The following is a 22,612-nucleotide window of genomic DNA, read 5'->3' on the forward strand; positions in this document are numbered from 1 at the left end:
GAAGCCTGTCTCTCTTTGATGTCTGGACATTTTAGCTTTAGAATTCACTTAATTAAATTAAATAGTCTTAGTTTGGAGGAATTATCAGACACTGCTATTGAGAATTTTGACGCATCTTGGGTTTCTTTCCCTTTTCCACCTGCTGCTAACCATGGGATGGATATTCCGTAATTCAAAATGTATTAAACTAACAGAATTCTTGTGTAAATCTGCAATTGAAAGTTTTATGTTGTCATTAGAAGTAGTAAGCAAGCACCATCCATCATTCATAAGAATGCATTCTGACCAACAACTGGGGTAAAAATGGATGAAGTCATTGTGAGATGCTATATTAATAATGAAAGGATAAATCCACTACAGGTATGTTGTGATTTGAAGCAAATAGATTAAAGCCAGGAACTCTTGAGCGTGGCCAAGGATCCAAATATATTGCTTCTAAAAAAAAAAAAAAAAACCAAAAAAAAAACCAACCAAAACCAAAACAACAATAACAAAAAAAACCAAAAAACCAAAAACCCCCCACGCCAAACCGAACACCTACAGCTAACGGGTTGATAAACTGAAAAAAAGCTGAAATTTAAAGGAGCGCACCGCTACCAAGCCCGTATTTATGCACGATCACTTAGTTTCTACCTGACGGGGCTGGACCCCCTTGCATTTTGCTGAAGAAACCCACGGATCTTCGATTAACAGGGTTGGCTGAGCCCGCCTGTCACTGGTTTGGGGACACAAAGAGCATTTGGGGAGCTAAAAGTTGTATTTTGATTTGTGAGAGGAACGCACTGATTTAAACGGGGGAAGCGCCGACCCAAACCCTGCAGCCGAAATATGAAGCAGGGGCAACATAGTTTCAGAGCACCACCCTGCCCTACCCGACCCGACCCCTCCCTTGCTCCCGGGCCCCTCTTAAGGGCAATAAAACCACTCCCGGGGTTCTGTCCCCTCCCGGCAGCCTCAGGCAGCTCCGCGCTTCCCGCCGCCGCCCGCTTGTGGGGCAAGGAACCGCTACGATTCGCCTTTCCAACCGGCTTGGGCCCAGCCGGCTTCCGTCCTGCCGGGTGGTGCGGGGCCCGTCGGGAAGATGGCGGCGGTGAGCGGGGTGGCTCAGGCCCGAGCGGGGTGCCGGGCCGGGCTGACCCGGTACTGCGGGAGGGTGGTGCTGGCCCCTATTTTCGGCGCCGCAGCGTATTCTTCCGTGCCTGCAGTGAACAGCAGGGAAGGACAGCAGAGGGAAGGTGAGAGAAGGCTGTGCTGCGGTGGCGGGGTAGGGTGCAGCCTTCTGGGGGCTCCGGGTTCCAGGCTGGGGGCGACTGGGGACGGGCGGGGAGCTGAGGCCTGTGGCTCTCCTCACTTCCCGGTGGTTGGCAGCTCTGAAAAAAAATATTTTGTTTCTAAATTGGAGAAGAAGAAGCTCAGGGGAGACCTCATCACTCTCTACAACTCCCTGAAAGGAGGCTGGAGCTAGGGGGGGTCGATCTCCCCAGCAGCCATCAGTAAGACAAGAGGACGTGGACTTAAGCTCTGTCAGGAGAGGCTTAGGTTGGATATTAGGAAGAAATTCTTTACACAGAGAGGGTGATCAGGCATTGGAGTGGGCTGCCCTGGGAAGTGGTGGATTCTGCATCCCTGGAGGTTTTTAAAAAGAGGCTGAATGTGGCACTCACTCTGGTAACCACAGTAGTGGATCAAGGGTTGGACTTGATGATCTCAGAGGTCCTTTCCAATCCGGATGATTCCATGATTCCAAATATTTGCTTTTGTTTAAACCATGAAACATCTTTATAGTACAGGTTACAGATTTTGGCAGCCTGAAGAAAGAAGTGAGCAAACTGATGTTTGCTAGGCACGTTTTCAGCTCGGGTTTACAGTGGTACAGTGGACTTGCAGTGCATGGCCTGAATTTTGGTGATCGAAATGAGAATTTTTGGTTTTGCTAGGGGATGTGTAGATGTCTTAAACATTTGGTGCCATGCCAGGCCTCCAGTTGAGCTGTTCAGGGTGTTCTGAGTGCCAGTGGAAACTGTTAGGGTTTTACCAACATTTTCTTGAAGGCAAGGTGAGCATTTGTCATCTGCAGATTCAGGATTAGGCGAGGATGCTTTAAAGGGCTTAATTTTCAAAGGGTTTAATTTTTTGCTTAACAAGAAGGCAGAGAGCAGAACTAAACTGGAAAAATACTTGGGTAGGAAAAACAAGAGAACTGTGAAATTTGCAAGTTTTTCTAAGCCTTATGTGGGTTGTGGTTGTAAGACAAATGAATTAAGAAAATAGAAACCAGACCTCCACTCCCATTCAAGTGTTTTGGCTAAATATGTACTGTATCAGAATTTGGCAACAATTAAAAAAAACAAACAAACAAACAAAACCATAAAAACCTGAGCTCAAACAGGACACTGGAAAATAAATGTAATCAGATTTGCTGTCTGGCTATTAAAGAGGCCAAATTGGTGGTGGTTCTTGGAGGGGAGGGATTGAAATGCTTGAAGTACAGTTTGAGGAGGACGAGGAAATGAAGACAAAAAAGTAAAGATCTCTGTTGAGATTGAAGATCTAGTGGTACTTGGTGTCTTTGTGCATCCCTATAAATCCCTTATCACAGCTCCAACTGAAGTCAGTTGGCTGAAAAGCTGAGCCAAATCTCTCACTTATTTTTATCCTCTCTGGGACTGCTCACTAAATCAGTCATTCCTGTTATTCCACAGAAAGACTAGGAAGTACTAGCATATATTTTTTTGTAAAAGAAAAAAAGCATGCACGACTGTGTTGCATTTTTTTCCTCAAAAAAATAGTTTGTATTGAAAGTGCTTCTTTTATTTTCAGCTTCAACTAGAAGAGGCAGAACACCACAGTTTGTACGACCAGTAAGTATTAAAACTATATGCAGTTAATTCAAAGTTACTGCAAAAAATATTCTGAACTCTATGTCTTAGCAGTTTATACAGGAGCCCCTTCTACTGGCCAAAACCTGAAGAAATGTTACACTGTGGGTGAATCCCAGAGCCAGCACCTGACTCCTTTACTCCTCCAGCTGTTTTCAGTCTGTATTCTCAAAAAGGCAAAAGCATTAACAGTAACAAGATCGAAGTTAACTTGTACTGCCACCATATACTGCAGGTCTTAAAAGCAAATTAAAATTCCACATAAAATAAAACCAAACATTTTGATGTTTTCAGAATGGCTTTAGAGGATTTGTGGTGGTTGTTTTCTGATGTAATTAAAAAAATCAAGTCTTGTGCAAAAGTGAAATTGTTCTTGCGGAGTAGAATTCAAAGTGATACCTGAGCATTTAATCACCTTTTCCTATTTATTCCACACATAAATGTCAAAAATAGTATTTTGTGTGCAAATAGTGGAAGTGGACCTGACAAACACTGAATTTTTGTTTAACTTCCAAGCACAGATTTAGTGATACATCAAAGCATGCAGACCAGCTGACTGAATCTATTAATTTACCCTTCTAAATTGAAAATTAAGATTTTGAGTGAAGAAACAATGATTTGTTTTGTTTTGGGATTTTTTTTAGAGCATTTAACTGAAACCAAGGTCAGTTATTGGGTGATATAAGTTATTTCTGCAATATAGTAGTACATCATTCCTGGAATTTATATAGCAAATAAATTGAAAGTTTTGGATATCTTACTTCTTTTACTATGAACATGCTCAGACTTTCAGAAATGAAAAATTTTAAAACTTATTCTCTTGCCTCCCACAAAAATTGCTTCAGGAAATATAGTTTGTAATTAAATACTAGTTTGATTTCCCCTTCCTTCTCTTGCTAATTTATCACAACACAAGTTGTTCTTTCTAAGCATTTCTGAAGTAAAATGCAATTGCAGATGGGGAAGCTTTGAAAGGCTGTCTTTTAAAAATTTCTTTACAAGTCAGCACTGTTTCAATGTAAAAGTGTCTTTGAAATTTCTAGTGTGTGAATAATTTGTTGTGTAATAATTTGTTGTACTCCTGATTTGTCTCACAAAATAGCACATCTCCAATTAAACTTCTATAATTTTCATTTTTTAGCACATACCTCCCAGAACTGAGAGGATGGCTGTTGATCAGGACTGGAGCAGTGTTTATCCAACAGCAGCTACATTTAAACCTGGCTCAGTGCCTCTCCCAGTTCGAATGGGTTACCCAGTGAAGAGAGGAGTACCCCCAGCAAAAGAAGGAAACTTAGAACTTATGAAGGTAAAATACATTCCATTGATGTGTGAGAACTTCTAAAACCATTGCTCGTTAAGGCTTCACTGCTTTGACCACAATACTTGTGTTGGTACTGCTTCCTGCTATTGAATAGGATAATATTCTATTTAATTTCTTATTTAAGTGGTAACAAATACAAGTGTAAGTAACAAATGCACCAAATCAGGAGGCTTCTTTTAGTTTTATCATTGTAATGGAACTTAGGTCTTTTGTAAAATCAAACCTGGGAGGGTCTTCTTACCTGAGTATTTTATCAAGTGAATTGTACTACCTTAATAAATGTTAAAAGTGCACTCAGAATTCAGTAATGTCTCTTTATTTATGAACAGATAAAAAGCTATTGTTTTGATAACTCTTAAAATATCTGTTTCAGATTCCCAATTTTTTGCATCTAACTCCTCCTGCAATTAAGAAACACTGTGCAGCTCTTAAAGGTGAGGTTTTGTGGGTTTTTTTTATTTTTGGGGGTAATATTTTTTTTTTTCTGTTTTTAAACTACATCTCTTTTGGAGTTTTAAGGCAATGGAATATGTGATGAAGTAGGACAAGACAGGTTCCACCTCTAAAGCTGCTTATTTGTCAGACTTTGGTTAGTATTGTATGCTTTTTTGCTGCTGTGTAGAGTTATACAAGTGGTGGGCAGATGTGTCTGGGGAGGTTTTGAGCACACCAGTGAGGCTTAAATTTTACCTTTTTGTTAAGTCTTGCTTGTACTGGACAATTTATTGTTCATTGTCTTAAGGGAGATGAGTGATGGATGTGGGTTCTCAGATTATCTGTGATTAAACCAGGGTTTAATCAATAACCATTCCAACATGCATCAAAAAAATGCTATTGATAAATGGAACCCCCTGTGAACCCAGTTTGGTTTTTTTTTTGAGATACAGGATCTAATGAAGGCCAAGAGCATCTTTGCCAGCCAGCAGACCAGTAAAGAGAACCTAATGAAAAGATTAATCCAAAGAATATGTGAGGCTTGGGGGGGTCAGGGCTGAATTGCAATCAGTCTGGATTTCAAGAGAGTGATTTTGATTTATTTAGTATATGTTGGCAGATCTCATGGGAGACTTCCTTGGGGAGCAAATTGACCCTCTGGAGCTGGTGGATGTTTATGTTCAACCTCCTTGAAAGAGAAAGAGTGGTCTGTTCCTGTGTGCAGAAAGTTGAGAAAGTGCTGTAGAAGGACAACATGGGTGTGCAGGGAACTCTTGAGTAACCTGAGATGCAAAAAAGAAGTACACAGAAAGTGTAAGGAGTTAGAAAGTACCCAGGGAAAACAGGAGATTTTCACCTGATCATCTTCAAGAATGGCAAGAAGGAAGATGCAGGGAACTGTAGGTTAGTCAGCCTCACCACATTGCCTGAAAGGTTCTGCAGAAGGCCTTCCTGGAACCTTTTTCAAGCTCAGGAAAATGTGCTTTTTAACAACCTTACAAGATCATGGAGCAGATCCTTCTGAAGGCTCTGCTGTGGGGTGATTATTGGCAGCCAACATGGCTTCACTAAGGCCAAGTCCTGCCTAATTTGGTGGGGTCAGAGCCTCAGTGGACAAAAGCAGAGCAACAGACGTCATCTGCATGGACCTATGTGAAGCATTTGACACGGCCCCACACGACATTCTGATCTCTAAACTGGAATGGTATGGATTTGATGCATGGACCATTCATTGGATAAGGGACTGGCTGGATGGTTGCACCCAAAGAGTTGTGATCAGTGGCTCAGTGTCTGAATGGAGATGTGTGACGAGTGGTGTTCTTCAAGGGTCAGTACTCAGACCTGTCCTGTTTGATATCTTGTGTCATCAACATGGACAGTGGAATCAAATGCACCCTCAGCAAGTTTGCTGATGACACCAAAGTGTGTGGTGAAGCCAACATGCTGGGGGAAAGGGGATGCCATCCAGAGGGACCTTGGCAGGCCTGAGAAGTGGACTCATGCAAACTGTGTGAAGTTCAGAAAGGCCAAGTGCATGGTCATGGCAATCCCATGTATGAATAAAGGTTGGGAAAAGAAAGGATTGCAGACAGCCCTGAGGAGAAGGACTTGGGGGTGGTGGTGGCCCAGAAGCTTAACAAGAGCCATCGATGTGTTCTTGCAGCCCCAAAAGCCAACCGGGTCCTTGGCTGCATTAGAGGAAGCAGGTCAAGGGAGGTGATTCTCCCCTTCTACTCTGCTCTTGTGAGACCCCACCTGGAGTACTGTGTCCAGTTCTGGAGTCCCTGGTATAAGAAGGACATAGAGCTCCTGGAACGTGTCCAGACAAGGGCCACAAAAACAATCAGAAGGCTGGAGAACCTCCCCTATGAAGACAGGCTAAAGAAGTTGGGGTTGTTCAGCCTGGAGAAGAGGAGGCTCCAATGTGACCTTATAACAATCTCCCAATATCTCAAGGGGGCCTACAAGAAAGCTGGGATAGGGCTTTTTACACAGTTGTGTAGTGGGAGAACTACAAGAGGAAATGGTTTAAAACTTGATGAGAGGAGATTTAGGTTAGACATCAGGAAGAAATTCTTTCATTTGAAGGTGGTGAGACACTGCAACAGGTTGCCCAAGGAAGTTGTGGCTGCCCCCTTCCTGGAAGTTCAAGACCAGATTGGCCAATCTGGTCTAGTGGGAGGTTTCCCTGCCCATGAAGGGGCGTTGGAACTAGTTGATCTTCAAGGTCCCTTCCAACACTGTCTGTTTTATGATTCTATGAGCCTGGATGATGGTAGAGAGCACAACCTTTGCAGGTCTTCACATAGTAACTAATAGGGGTGAACTAGTCATATGCTGGAGAGTAGGGCTGTTGTTCAGAGGAGTCATTCAGGCAGGAAATAATCAGTTGCAAGGACCCTCATGAAGTTAAACAAAGGAAACTGCTTTCCATCTGGAACAGAATAACATGTTCAGTAGTACAGGTAGGTGGGGGGGGGGGTCAAGCAGCTTGAAAGAAGCTTTGCAGAAAAGGCCACGTGGGGCCTGGTGGGCATTTGGAATTTGAATGTGAGTCAGCAGTGTGCCCTTGTGGCAAGAAAAGATAACTGCATCCTGGGTTGTATTAACAGGAGTGTAGCCACCAGATTCAGGAAATTAATTCCCTCTATTGAGTATTGCACCTGGTTCTGGGATCCCCAGTACAAGAAAGATGTGTCAGAGGAGGGCCTCCTCTCAGAGGAGGGCCACACAAATGACTACAGGGCTGGAACACCTCTCTTATGAAGAAAGGCTGAGAAAGTCAGGATTGTTCACCCTCAAGAGAAGTCTGTGGGGGGACCTTGTTGTCTTCCAGTCTATAAAGGGGGCTTATAAAAAAGACCAGGAGATAACTTTTTACCCAGGCCTGTAGTGACAAGAAAAGAGGCAATGGTTTTAAAATGGAAGGATGTGGATGTATTAGGGTGGTGAGACACTAGAACAGGTTGCCCAGAGAAGTTGTGGATGCCCCATGATTTGGAGCATTTAAGGTCAGGTTGAATGGGGCTTTAAGCAGCCTGATCTAGTGAAAGATGTCCCGGCCCACTGCAGTGAGGGTGGAACTAGAGGATCTCTGAAGGCCTCTTACAACTCAAACCACTCTATTACTCTGTTTGGCAGTTGTAAGACTACATCTGGAATACTATATCCTCTTTTGGGGAACCCAGTACAAAGAAAGATACTGAAATAGTGGGGCAAGTCTGGCAAAGATTCTGCTGTTACCTGAATGAATGTGGTTTCTGTAAATAGTGATTTTAAAAAGATTTATTGCAATAAGTTTGGAAAAAAACCACCCTGAACTAACCGATACTGTTTGGAGTGTTTTCCCACTATTTAAAGCATTTTTCTCTCATTACACAGATTTCTGCACTGAATGGCCAAGTGCTTTGGACAGTGATGAGAAATGTGAACAACACTTTCCTATTGAAATTGAAACAATAGATTATGTTTCTTCAGGAACATCTATTCGTAATCCCAAAGCAAGAGTGGTGACCTTAAGAGTAAGTAATATTTATGACATGCAACCTTTGTTTCAAAACCCCAAATGTTTGGCTTCATTGTAAAACCACGTGCAAGTATGGTATGTTCTAAGGAAATGGGGGGAATGGTTTATTGAATGAAAAGGAGAGGATTTCCTGAAGTATATTGCAGCATGTAAGAACTGAGGTTGGAGGGTTATGGATATGTATTTATAAATTAAGATTAAGCTCTGATTTTTTTAAAAAATAGTAGTGTACCTTCAAGAATCTACTTAAAGAAATGGCTCTAAGTGCCTTTGTATTCATTGTCTTGCTTAGACTCTCTCATTCACTTGTAGACCCTAGAAGTGCACAAGTACTGAAACATAGGTCATATGAACACAGCATTATTAATAAGTATTGAGTTCACAGGCCTTCAAGCATCAGTGTGTGTGCAGCAGGAGCAGAACTCTTCTGATCCTACAGTCATGGGATACTTGAGGTTGGAAAGTAGCTCTGGAGTTTTCCAGTCAAACCTCTGCTCAAAGTAAGCTAAGTATGAGATGAGACCAGGTTACTTGGAACTTCATCTAGTTAGACCTTGAAAAGCTTCAGGGCTGGAGACTGGACATCCTGTGTCCAGGGTAGTAAATAAGGACAATTCTGTGGCTTTTTGAGCATGCCTTTTGAGGTGAGATTTGAGCCTATTTTAAGAGCAGGAGCAGTGGGGTCAGTGATAGTTCTGTTCTTACTTTGTACAGTGTAGAATTTAAAATACTACTGATACCACATGTTTATAACACCTATACAGCATTTAATCACGGTGACTTGGAACACTAGTGTATTCATTTTGGCTGTAGGAGTCTCCAGTTTCTCTTTGTGTTATCAAACCTTTGGGGCTGAAAATTAATTTGGTCTGTCAGTGGCTTAAGTACGTGCTTCACACAGCAATTGGGAGTAACTTCACCATCTCCTGCAGTCATTGCATACTAGAGTTTTGTCTCCTAGTTAAGATTCATAGTCAAGAGCCAGTTTTCACAAATCTGTATGCATTATAAATAAAAGGAAATGCAGTGTGTTTGAGGGAATAGAACCCCCTGACTCATACTGGCTTTTGAGTGTGTGCAGGAGGAGGCACATGTTGGACCCTCCCTGCTCCCATGTTCCCTTGTCTCTGAGGGAGTAATACTGCCTGGTGTTTTTAGGTAAGTTCTGGGCATGGTTTGACAGGTAGAGGGAAGAGCTCAGCTGCTCAAACAGCTTGAATCTCCTCCCATTAAAAGCAGCAGTTTGTGAGTGTATGTGAATTTATTTCTTTCAAAATCGTGCAAAACATTACGAGGTATAAATGTCTTGTGTTAAACATGGCCATTGAGACACAAGGTGTTGAAGTGGAGGTTGGCTGTGCTTCAGTGGAGAGGATAACTCAAAATTATGCACAAATAAGCATGTCTGTTTTATCCTTCTAAATCTCTCCATTAATGTTAACTGGCCTTGCTACTTTTTAGGCATTATGCGTTCCTGTATTATACATGTACATTTTAAAAAAGGAGGGGCTGGAGTGGGAGACAAAAGTGGAACAACTATCCACATGCTTTTTCAGTTAGTGGTGTTCTGATCCAGACTTCATTAAAAAAATCTTTCTGATTAATCCTCTGATTAATCCCCTGGCAATAAAATCTGCCTAGCGAGGGAGAAAGGGATTTAAAGGTGAAAGCAGATGTCACTGGGTCAGATAGTGAGTGGTGAAGTTTGCATCAATGGGAGAGCTTTTACTGTGTTGCAGGCAATCCAGGTAGGTGACATCAAGCCAGGAAGTCAAGGATGTACATCAAAGTTGGCTCAGTGTGGGCCACTAGTTTGTGGCATATCTTATGTTTGAAGGCTTTCTGGTACTGTAGCAGAAGACAAGCCATTCACACTGCTGTGTGATCAGTTTTGTTCATTATGTTGTTTTTTGTGTGCATCTTGCACGCTTCTATTGATCTCCCAGTAATGAATTTCAGAATTCTGATCTGTATTAAAAAAAAAAGGTCTAGAAGGTTTATTTTTCCATATGAAATTCATATGACTATGAAACACAACTGCAAACTACACTGATGGCTTTTTTTCTTCTATAAAAAGTTGGAATAGAAATACTATCCCTCAGCCCATCCCTTCTGGTATTTGGATGAAAAGAATCTGTTTGAATATTCAGATGATACTCAACCTGTGTTAAGACTTTTGACATTTGGTATAATCATATATCAAATTAAATACATATATCAAAGTAAATGCATACTTAATAGATATCCTTTTAATTCTTGATAATAATTGTGCGTCTCTCAAAATATTTTTGGGGTGCAGAGATTCACTTTATCCCAAGTAATTAAAGGTGTTCTCTCTTGTACTTGAAGGTTAAACTTTCCAACCTGAATTTGGATGACCATGCAAAGAAGAAGCTCATTAAACTTGTAGGAGAGCGGTACTGTAAGGATACAGATATTCTCACAATTACCACAGACAGGTACAGTTACAAGAAGGAAAAAAATGCCTGTAGAAATTGTCACAGTATAGATGGGGCTGTGTTCCTTCCAATAATATCAATTACTGTCCTACTAAATTATTATATTTTTAATGCTAAATGTGACTTAAGGTAAACATACTGGTACTCCTGTTACTAAATGATGAAATTGCCACACCAGGTGAAACCTAGTATTTGTTAAATACTGCTAGTTGTTGAAGTCTCTTTTTTTAATTTATTTTAAAGTAGTTCTGTTTCCCCAGTGGATTCTGCCTGTTTTAATAGTGATCTGACAAGTTTCATGTAAGAAAAATGGGATCATCAGTCACTAGACATTTCTTAATGTTCTGTTGTATTAGATACAGATAAATCACTCTGTTTATTTACAGTTGAGATCAGAATACCATATGGGAGAAACATGTTTTCTGTATTGAATTCTGAAGTGTTTTAGAGAATACATATGTATTCCTAAATTCACAAAACACTTTCATTCACAGCTGCCTTCACTACTAGAAAAAAGATTATTTGCTAGTCTTTTCTTTTTGCATTTCTTTCTTACAAATCATTTTCCCCTCTTAAATTTCGTGTCCTTCAGTAGTAATTACCCTTTTTATTTTTAGATAAGATAAATACAAATTGAATTCAGTTCTGCATGTCTTTTTTTACTAGATTTTGAAATCTGGGTAGTTTATTGGAGTCACTTATACTACCAACAATTTTCCTTTCCTTTGAAAAAAAATTATTTTGTGACTAAAACATTGGTTTAGAGCATCTGTGAGTGGTGTCATACTGCATTTCTAATGGAACTCTCTCTGTGCCTGTTGATATTTCACTATTTCTGGTAAACTCTACAGACCAAGCTCTGAGCAGTATCCATTTCTTTAGTACAGGATTTTCCAGACTGGTATTTAGATTACTTTTAAACTTAGGTTCTTTAACTGTCAAAGAAATGAGTCAAAAGCTAAGTCCTTTTGAAAGTTTATTTGCTAGAGTAGTCATAGTAATTCAGGTGAGTGTTTTTAGAGTTTCTCACATGCAGTCTTGCATGTTGCAATTTGTGCTACATCAAAAAGGGTGGTAAGGGAGCCTGTAGGAAGAGATGAGTGTGAGAAAAAGACAGGAAGTTATGGGTAGCTAGCATGAGAAGCAATTGATGTCATCAAATTCTGAGCAGGTTTTGATGACTAGTGCTAAGAAATGCACTGGTTTTGCAGGACTTTGTATTTTCCTGACAAATTTTACTAGTGAACCTGTTGGGCTTAAAGCTACATTGGCTTAAACTTTTCTCCTTAAATTGTTGGCTAGTTCTGAGCTGTATTTCATGGCTGTTTTCACCAGTCATCTTCTACCCTTTGTGTCTGGTGGGGTGGGAGGGAGGAAATCAGTTTTAAGGGAGTTCAGATTAACATGTGTTGGATTCATCATTGCCAAAAAGGACAAATAAGTTTTCAATGTTTCTTGAAGATCTGCAAGTTGTTGCATTTTGTACATATTCCTACTGACTTGCAGATGCCCATTCATTTGTGTTCTTAATACTCAGGCTTTCATAACATTATTCTTGATTATGTGTGATTCAGAAATGCATCTAAAATCCAACACACATTTCCCTAAAATCCCCTCCATTACAAATTAGAAATTTGGATGGTAAGTTTAACCTTTTGTTCAAAAGGATATTACAGTGGCTTGGTTTCAGAAGTACTAGCTTTGTTTATGAATTTTCAGGTGTCCACTGAGAAGACAGAACTATGATTATGGCATACACCTCCTCACAGTTTTGTACCATGAATCTTGGGTAAGCAGTTGTGATTAACTTATGCTAATACACTCTCTTGTAACTTATAAAAAGTTCAGTGACTGTGCACAGTTTAAAGCAAATTATTTTAGGTTCTTTTCTTATTCCACTTCATCTTTCTTTTGATTCAAACAAGGTAAGTTGCTTACATTTGAATCATAATTCCTCAGTCAAATTCAAATTCATGTCTTTTACTTCGTGTTACTAATGTTGTTATTTTACTTCATACTTGTTTTTCTGTTTGCCTCCTTTTAAACAGTTCCCTGTTTTTAATCTTTCATAAGAGCTTCTTTCCCAATACTTTGTTTTTCTCAACAACGAGCATAAATCTGACCCTAAGCCTAGCAGAAAACACCATAATTCTGAGGATTCATAGACACTGAGTTTGGCAGCATACTGTGCTGCCTCCTCACAGTATTCAAATATGAACTAAATGCATCTGTAGAAGTGCTGTACTCTAGGCATTTTTAATAGTAACCAAGTTTAAAAATGAAAACAAGTCTATTTCAAAAAAGAAAACAGGTGTGTTATGCAGACTAACATACAGCACAGTATTCATATTTTGCTTGGTTCCAGACTCTTAGTTTTTGCTTAAAACCTGTCTTTTCTTGGACTCTGGTAAACCATGGCTGTCATTGGAAAGTATTCTGCTCTCTCACAAATCTTGCCTCAAGCTGGAAGGAGTGAGGACTTAAACTGCCATTCCAAGCTCCCTGGAAAAGCAACATTCTCGTCACCTTCTATTAGTTGTAGGATTTCATGGCATCAGAGTCCTGGAAAATACATGAAATTATTTTAACTTTTCAGATAAGTATTTCTACCAAAGCAAGTCCAACGTAAACTTTTCTATAATCATTCAGGATATGGCATGTTTGTAACTTTTCTCAACAGCTGATTTTGTTAAATGGTTATACATGTGAAATATCCAGTGTAAATGTATTAAAGATACTATTCCAATTTATTGATAATTTATTTCAATTCTTAAGTAGTCCTCAGTACAGTAAGATAGCTTTAGACCACAGATATTTTTTACAGTGAAATCTTCAGACTTGTATTTTTGTAGTTAATCCTGCTGGTTGTTAGCGTTGTGTTCAACAGTATTACAATTTTTTTGCAGAAAAAAGTTTGTCTGAAATGAAATAATTATGAAAACCCAGTTATATTTTGGATAACTTAACTTTGTTTAGAGCTAATATGTTATTAGTCACACTCTCTGAGGTGGACAGTGTAAGCCTTCATCCTCACCATATTTCCATAGCTGTACTGATTAACTACCAAAATTCACACTTAACTTTTTTCAGTTTTGTAGTATCTAAATGAAATTGCCATAATAGACTTTTGTTAAATTTCATTAATCTTGATTTTGATCTTGATTTTGATCTTGCAGTGGTTGCATAAAAAACATAGTAAGGAGAATGAGCTATATTTCTCTTTCACTGGAAGCTGCACTGAAGCATATATTTTGTAATTGTAGAGTGCATTAAATTAAATTCAGCTTATGCTAACATCTTAAAAAATACATTTACCTTGGATTTCAAGTGCCTTGAATGCATGAATATTTTTCTCCCAGACAGCATTACATTTCATTACAAGTCTTAAATTAATGATAGATCAGTTTCCAGTAGTAAGCAATGACAAGAAAACTAGACAATGCTCACTTTATTAATTCCAGAAGAACATCACATCTGTCCTTAGCTCTAGCATTACTTAGTGATGGAAGACAGGGCTATATGATATTGTTCTGTGAGTGTTCAGTGTGTATTCAATATACACAAGTTTCTTGCCCTTTTATTACCTTTCAACTTCCATGTTAATATTTGATGAGTTCATCAATCAGTTGTAATTGTCTTTGATTTCCATGAAAATTTAATGATCTCCTGAGACACGTTATTTTATTTTGTGTGACATGTTTTGTTTTGTACTGGTTTGTTTTTTTCCATGATCAGTGGTAGTACCTTTTAATAACTTGCTGAAAGAAAGTTTGTATACATTTTGTAATCCATAACCAGACAATCTATGGTTTATTTTAATCAAACTTTAAATATTGGAGGAAAGTGGATGAGGACTGGTCATCCATTTAGACAGTAATATCAATCATGTTTACAGAATTAATTGGGAGATTTTATGAGTTTCCCCGCAGAGTAGTGCCACACTGTGTTTTTGTGCATGTGCGTGATGGAATTCAATAAAAAGAGGAGGGCAGTGTTGTATTCTTGCTAAGTGAAGGGAAATCCAGATGCATGTAAATTTTGCCCTCAGTCCTGAAAGCTTTGCCTATCTCTCTAAATATGGCATAACTCTAATTTATGCTAATTACTGGATTACTGATTTTTTTTTTTTTAACAAGAAAGCATGTGAATGTGTAAAAGGAAAAGTGCTTTGTAGATGTACATCAGAAAATGTAATATCAAATGTAATTGTACTTTAATTGCCAGTGATGCACAATTCTTTTAATACAGTTATGAACAAAAGCATCCAAGTAGTTGAGAAATCCCTGAAACTTTTTAAAAAAGAATGACCATGCTTTTTTTTTTTTTTTTTTTTTTTTTTTTTTTGGCATGTAGTGAACTTTATGCAATGAGGCTCCATTGTGTAGAGATGCATTTCCAGTTTAAAGTTATTCTTAAAGTTTAATTCTGCCTCATCTGTCTCTTTGTATGCAGCCTTAGAAAAATAAATTGATCACTGTATCAAGAGTAGCCTCTGTATTACAATCTTTTGTATTCTTTATCATCTCAGCTTCAATAAAAAGCCAGGGCATCTACAGCTCACTGACTCTATTGCTGTTGCAATTAGAAGGCTCAGGTTGAATTACTTTGCAAGAATCCTTCTTGTAATGGAGTTACAGTTGCAATTTGCAACAGGTATGTGCAGACAAAATAGGAGGTAAAGAGGGAGGTGTTTATCAAGAGCTGATACAGGTTTTGTTCTACCTCAAGGCTCTGAATATATTGTCAAGAATGAATTTCCTCCTGGGTTGCCATGTGGGGAAGAGAGCTCTTGTGCAATTAAATAAATGATAAAAGTTTATCCAAATCAAATTTGGTGAACTGGTTTCTGCGAGGTACCACAGCTGAGGGAAGCACATTGATATGTTAATGCACCAAAATAACATTTTTGTCTTCTCTAACCTGCTAGCAACCAGTGGATGAGGCAAGAATATTGATAAACAAGCCAAATTTTGAAAAGCTTTGAACATATGTTGAATTGAGCCTGGTATGGAGAAACTTTCAAAGAAGTTTGGGTATTTTTTATATCCATGTTCATAAGAGCTCCCTTTTTTGAATGCATGGGGAAATAAGAGAAGGAATTGAAGGAGCAACTTTACTTGATTTGTGTGTAAGGAATAAAAATACATCTGCTCTGGTTTGGTTGTGTGAGTGTGAGAGGAAGAAGCAGAGTTTCCATGCTGTAGGAGGAAGGAACAGAGGGAAAGACTGATCCAACTGGTATAAGTGGTCAGGACAAAGAACTAAGATCAAGCAGCTTGCAAAGGAGGCAGGATTGCACAAAGGTACATTCATGACTTTGGAATGGAGAGAGTAGCTGAAGCCATTTGATTTCTTGTAGGAGAAGTGGGATACTATGGGGAGCTTTTTGGGCTACGTAACCCTTATGAATTGATAGCTTAGCAGGAGTATTGCATTTGAAACTGTACTGTCTTTCCTGTCTTCTTTTGTTCACATAGGAATGCCATCAGTGAGCTTGACCAAGCAAATTCTTGCAAGTTTAGGGTGCTCAGGACATTGCAGGATTGTGTTAGAATTTGCCAACATGCAGTGCAGTGTTAGCAGTTGGTGTTTGATCTGTATTTAAACAATTAAGCCCCCTTTATTTTGAAGAAAGAAATGCAATTATTTTATTCCATCATATTTATTTCATTCCTGTAGTAGATGATGCTACTCCTGGTTTTGGCAGACTGAATCTATAGTGCTTGTTATTTTCTGGCAGAAAAAAAATCTTGTTTGTTTAAATAGAGGAATTGAAATGAGAGGTTGAAAAATGTGAGTTCACCCTCTAGTTCTTCATTCATCCTCTGTATCACAGGTTCAAATGAGATGCACTGTAAAGCAAAACTACAGGAAGCTGTTCAGAATATTGTCAGCATGTTGGTGGTTTGATAATAGTTGCTTGGTAAGACAGTGTTGCTGTTTCCTGAGATGAATCTGAGCAGTGCCAATTAAGGATCTACGTGTGTGTTCTTGGTTTAATATCTTTGAATTACAGGTGGGCTAATGAAGCTGCCTAAATGTAATGGAGACCTCAGTTTGGTTGTAGTCTGTACTTAGAGATGGTTAAGAACAAGAAGCGTGTGTACCTCCAGATCCCAGACTGAGGTGTTTGGCAGCTGAGTTTTGACAAATGCAGATAGATGTCAGGCATGTGAGTTCATTTATCTCTAAAACTTTGGATTTTAAATCTTAAAGAGGGTTCATTTATTTTCTTATTTTAAAATTGCTGGAAATATTTTCCTTCATTTTTAATAGTTTTCAGGTTATCAAGAAATTGTATTTTATTAGCTTTTAGAATGTATTAAGTAGATACCTGACTTGCAACACCTGGTAAGAACTGAACTTTCCTTCTTTGGACTTTTTCTGTGATTCCTTTCAAATTACTCCCCAGGACTGTGCCTGGATTGAATTAATGAAAGAAAGGCTAATATATGCTTATTAGATTGTTAAACAGCAGCTCAATCAGTTTGTATTTCTCTTACCTTTAAATTATTGCTTTTTTTTTTTTTTTTTTGAATGCTGTAACATCATATCTATTTTTTTTTGGTGTTAATGTATTTTTTTGGTGGCAAGAGGTTTTTAAAGAATAAGAGTTTGCTGCCCTCGAGTGGTTAAAAAGATCATAAACTGATTTCTTCAGGCTTGACTCAGATTAATAGTTTATCACCAAAAAGTAAAGTTATTTTTCGAGTTAAAAGGAGGAAAGAGAAATAATGGGAGCAGGAAGTTAATTTTACATTAAGGGAAAATATTCAAAGTCATTACAAAGAGGGGGAATCTGAAAAAAACAGAGCAAGAAGGCAATAACTTAGTTGTTTTAAACTAGTCAAGTCAACAGTACAAAAAAGTACAGCAATTTTCCTTGGTCCAATTCCAATTATGATTTTCAGCATAACCAAATGAAAAATCATGGGGAGTTCAGCATCACCAAACAATTAAATTTTTTTGCATCCGATCTCATTAGATGCAAATATATTTTGCCTCTTTACAAATCTGTATTTCTTTTTAAACTGCTAACTAAATAGTTTGAACGTGTAATATATTTAAATAGATAAATATGTAATTGTTACGGCTGTTCCTCTTTGGCTTGCTAGTACCCAAGAATCTGGAAAATTATAGTGTAGTTTCCATTATAGTATCCATTATTGCCTGAAAATCTGTGATTATTGTACACACAGAGTATCTTTTATTTCAGTGAAGTGCTAAGAAATGCATGTATCAATTCTAGGATATGCAGAGTTTGAAATTAGACTTGCAAATTAAAGAAGCTTCCTTTCTTTCAAGAAATTCCTGTAAAATATTTAGTCTTCACTAAACAGCATTAGATTTTTAACTATTCAAACCATTTACAAGAAAGCTGACTATCGTGAGTCATGCCTTTAGTTGCCTTGAAAATTTCTGTGTTCTACTGACAAGTTTTAGTTAAAACGTCTTCCCCAAAACCTAGACAATTGACAACTTTTAACTCTGACTGTGACATCAAATTATAAAAATTAAACTGGGAAAAAATAGCAAAAAAAATTGTGATATGTTTTCCTTGTATTTGTACTTGTGGGTGCAATATATACTGAAGCTTTGAGTTAATTACTTCTACATAAAAAGCAACTTCATTGTACAGAGTATTATTTTAGTATTTATACTGTGTCATTACTTTTAATTAAGCACTGTGAAGGCTTGTAAACCTCCCAAAATGCTGGCTTAACTTTTCACATAAAATTTTAGCTTAGAAACAAATCCTTATTCTGTTTATAGCATGAAAAATAATTATGTATATTTATATTAGCAGGTATAAAAAAGAAATCAGTCTTTTTTGCCTCTTCTTTAGTAATAGGTTTATGTCATTTGTTTTTATATGAAAAAAAAAAAAAGCAGTTCACCAGTTGTTTTGTGGTGATTCTTTTTTCCCAATTCTTTTGGAAGTTTTGTTGAGAGAAATAATTGAAATTATCATCTGAGAGCACCTTCAGCCAGGCTCGATATTACTTACTGAGATTCTGTCTTATGTGTGATAGAATGAAGTAGTCATTTTTAGTTAACTTATTGAAGAAAGATACATTCTTGATTTTTAACCTCACCACTAAGTTGCAGATTCTAGAAAACGTTACACAATGTCACACTGCAGTTCCAGTTTTCATGGTTTTATTCTTATTTGCAAGACTTTTACTGCAATGTTTACTAACATTTTAAATTTGCAGGGCATAAAGGTAATCAGCTAACAGAACTTTGAGTGATGAAAACCTCATTTATTTCCTTTTATTGTCTCATTAGTTTCTTTCATGACACTGTAAACTGAGACTACGATACTTGTAACCTTTCCACTAACCACAGTTCATGGGTGCTTGTCTACCTACGGTGCTTTACCAAATGAAAATATAATTCCAGATTCCTTTTTTTTTTTTTTTTGTCTTGCAATAAATCTGTTTGGAAAGGTACTTAAGTTTCAGTCGATAAAGTCAATTTGCAAAGATCTGGTATCTGCTCAGTTTCCTGTTTGTGATGTATGTCTGCACCTGTGTACAGCACCAGAACTTTTCATTCTGAGGCTTGGCCACCAACATTGAAGCAATAGATACTGGCTTCTTGAAACAGGACTGAGTGGAATTTGAAATCTCCCCCTACTGTCAAATCCCTTCCTGCCTTCCTTCCCCCCCTGAAGTCAGATTTTATTTAAAAATGCATTTTGACACCCCATGCTGCTGGGAAAGCTTCCAAGAAAGAAATATTTAACAGTTTCTTCAGCCTCCTTTAAAATCTTCTTGCTCTGTATAGCTCAGAAGAGATAGGGAAATCTTAATCTGTTTATCAGCCTGCATCTCTGAAATCCTGTAAGTTAATGTGTGCAGAGAAGGATTTTCCTGAAGAGATAAGTCTAATAACTGTAATTAGCTCTTGCTGTCTCAGCTGTAACTTAAAGGTGTTTAAAAGCCTCACAGTGATCTTTTGTTCGAACTTCAAACGTGAGTTTTGTCCAGGGAGTGACCAGAGGTGATACACGTATTCCCTTACTCTTTAGAAACTCTATCCCTGTGAGAGAAGCTTTTGCTTTAAAATTCTTTGGGAAAAAAATGCCTTGGATAGTCATTATGTAGATAAGCAAGGGATGTGAAGAAACAAGGTGGTGCCAGTAATTTAAACCATGTAAATCTCCGTATTGAATTGCAGTATTTTTCAGATACAAGGAATACTTTACTATACCCACTGGTTCCATTACTATTCTAGCAATACATCCATTTTTTGGAGGGGTTTTTTTGTTGTGAGTTGTTTGGGGGTTTTTTTTTCTTCTAGAATTTGAATGAAGTTCTTTTATTTCTATGTTGTTTTGTGTCAGGTTTTAGTATCAGACATATGAGCCTTTTAGCAGTGTTAATCAGTGTTTCTGAGTAAACATTTGGACTCAGAGATTAACAAACTCTGGAATCTCTTATCTTTTAGGAGTGTTTTTAAATTCAGATAGATAGACTCAAGCCCAAAGATCTGTGGGGGTGTGGAGAAAAATACAGCGTCTTAATTAAAAGTTATTAAGTATTTTGGGTTGACTGCAGCAACCTTGTCGAGTAGTGGACCAGAATACTGTAAAACAAGCTGTAGAAAAAACAAAAAACCCCACCAAACCTAAAATTACAAACTGTCCTGTGACTGTCAGATATATCTTGCAACACAATTAAATGAAAATTAGCAGCTTGTGGATCAGAGATGCTTTGGAGGAGCAATTTGTTTTGCGGCAATAGGAAGCGGATTAATTGGAGGTACTTTTCCTTATGACTCACAATTAAAACTTTTCCTAAATGGGGTGGGATTGCTGTCTCTCATCATAGGTTATTTGGTATGAGCTGTCTCACTTGGCATCTTTTAGCCAGTGTAAACATACCAAAAATCATACACTTGGGACATAATAGCTAGGTGGCCACTTCCAAAGCTTGAGCATTTCGGGTTATTTAAAATTACTACCTTAACAAGAGTTTTTTGTTACTTGCTATGTATAGTGTATAAGCTTTTCTTCCCAGTTGATTTGTCTAGTTATATCTGCCAGATATATAAAGAACTTGATAAATGGGAGGAAAGAAACTCATTTTTCACAGAAAATGTGTGGCATACAGGTACCTTTTGAACTCTGAGGCTTGAGTTACAAGCCTTGGACTTCAGAGGAGAGGAAATATCTTCCATGACAAAAGTAATTTTTAAAGTTAATTGGTGTAAAAGAGACATTTCTTCAGAATATTGTAACTTTATTTCAGTTTTGAATAGTTTTTAAAAGGTTGTGTGTTTTCTTTCAGAAAACTGAGAAGTGGGAGAGCGAGAAGGCTGAAGAAGACATGGAAGAGTATATCTGGGAAAATAGTTGCTCTCAGAAAAATGCCCTGGATACACTGATTCGAATAAAAGCCTCAGAGAATGTCAGTAATGTAACTAAGGAAGAGCTGCTTGCATCTGAAGTGGTTAAGGATTACAGAAACTCTGTACTTGCACTCAAAAATGAAGGTGAAACAGAAAATAACATGTCTCGGTATAAGGAATCTGTGAAGAAACTACTGAATATACAAGTTAGCCTGTGAGAGCAGACTTGGCAGGTACACCTGATTATTGTGGAAATATTAAACTACTGTGTTAATATTCCTATAGGATATAAATGTATAATTTTTCAGAACCTTTATCAAAAACATGAAACTTGATGATGAGTTAATTTCAATTAATAAGGTTTTTTCCACCGGATTTTCTTGTAAACAGTTTTCCTGTCCATGAGTCCTGTTCTTTAAATAAAGTATGTCTTGAGTCATCTTGGTGATGAGCATTCTATTCTGAGACTTTTTAGTTTCAGAGATCCTGGTTCAGTCCTCTGCTTAATCATGTTCTGACTTCTCACACAACTTCTTTTGCCCTGTAACAGAGCAACCATTTCAAAACCAATTAAATGACTTAGGCTCCAAGTTCTATTAATAAAGAGGCTCAAAGCTAAGACCTCTAAACTTTCTAAATGTTTTTTAAATGTCACTCAGCATTTTCTCTATCTGTTCTCCCTGTCTGTAAAAGAAATACAGTGTTACTTAAGTAGTTTCACATTTTGAGAGGTGTTGAAGCATACAGAGCAGTGTAAGGTTCTCAGTTGTCATGAGGGTTAACAAATAAACAGGTAGAAATACCTGTTTTGAAAATGATGGAATAAAATAAGGGAGAAAATGGAATGCTAGTGGGAAGGTGGAACTAGCAGTTATTGGCAGGATAACAAAGTATAGGAGAAAAGAAAAAATTTAGAGTTGCAGAAAGTGTGAGCTGGTAAGTGGTGAGGCGAGTGTATAGCTTAAACAGGAACAGACTGTGTCTTGTATCCCAAGGCCTGCTGAGTTCTCTTGAAAAAATGCTTGTAGCATTCAGTTTACTGCTGTGAAGCAGAGAAAAAAATTAAATGTATGTTAATTTGATATTTGGTAATTTGCATCTGAAGGGAATTGATTTCAAACAGTGGAATCACAGGCAACTTTCATTTAGTTTTCATGGTTGAGGAAAGAAAAAAAGCTACCTTGAACATACCATATTGAAGGGACATAAATAAATATTCTTACTTTTACTGTACCTTCTTGGCTTACTATGATTTCAGTTTAGAGAGAATGTCTTCACTTTCTTGAGAATCAGAGGGAGTTTTTCTTCATCAGACTTAAGGATTATGAATACCTATGAAAGTGCTTTGCATGTGGCCCTGCCAGCAGCTCACTGAGAAGAAACTAAAAATAAGGACATTGAAAACTGAAGGAAATTGATATCTGCAGGATATCCTATGTGGCTTGACTCACTAACTGCTAGGATTTCTCATTGTTTATTTTGTGTTTACATACATCCAAAGAATGTACCTATTCCTATTTCCAAAACACTGTCAGTTTGGGAAGGATTCTTCTTGGGTAGATTGTTTTCTTACAGCAAGGGACTGTTTAATGCAGCTTTTTACCTCTTACGAGAATTTGCCAGAGCTGTAGCA

The 22,612-nt window shown here is 37.9% G+C and overlaps 1 protein-coding gene across 1 annotated transcript; it reads left to right on the forward strand.

The window, feature by feature from the left end:
- The first annotated feature begins 1,048 nt into the window (after positions 1–1,048).
- On the forward strand, positions 1,049–21,418 carry MRPS35 (mitochondrial ribosomal protein S35). Its single transcript, XM_071733363.1, has 8 exons — positions 1,049–1,248; positions 2,831–2,861; positions 4,021–4,188; positions 4,577–4,637; positions 8,020–8,159; positions 10,514–10,623; positions 12,343–12,412; positions 20,919–21,418. Exons 1-8 carry the CDS (start codon positions 1,082–1,084, stop codon positions 21,195–21,197), a joined length of 1,026 nt encoding a protein of 341 aa, XP_071589464.1. The 5' UTR covers positions 1,049–1,081; the 3' UTR covers positions 21,198–21,418.
- The last annotated feature ends 1,194 nt before the right edge of the window (positions 21,419–22,612 follow it).

This window comes from Heliangelus exortis, chromosome 1 (genome assembly GCF_036169615.1).
Source record: "Heliangelus exortis chromosome 1, bHelExo1.hap1, whole genome shotgun sequence".
In the NCBI taxonomy this organism is placed as follows: domain Eukaryota; kingdom Metazoa; phylum Chordata; class Aves; order Apodiformes; family Trochilidae; genus Heliangelus; species Heliangelus exortis.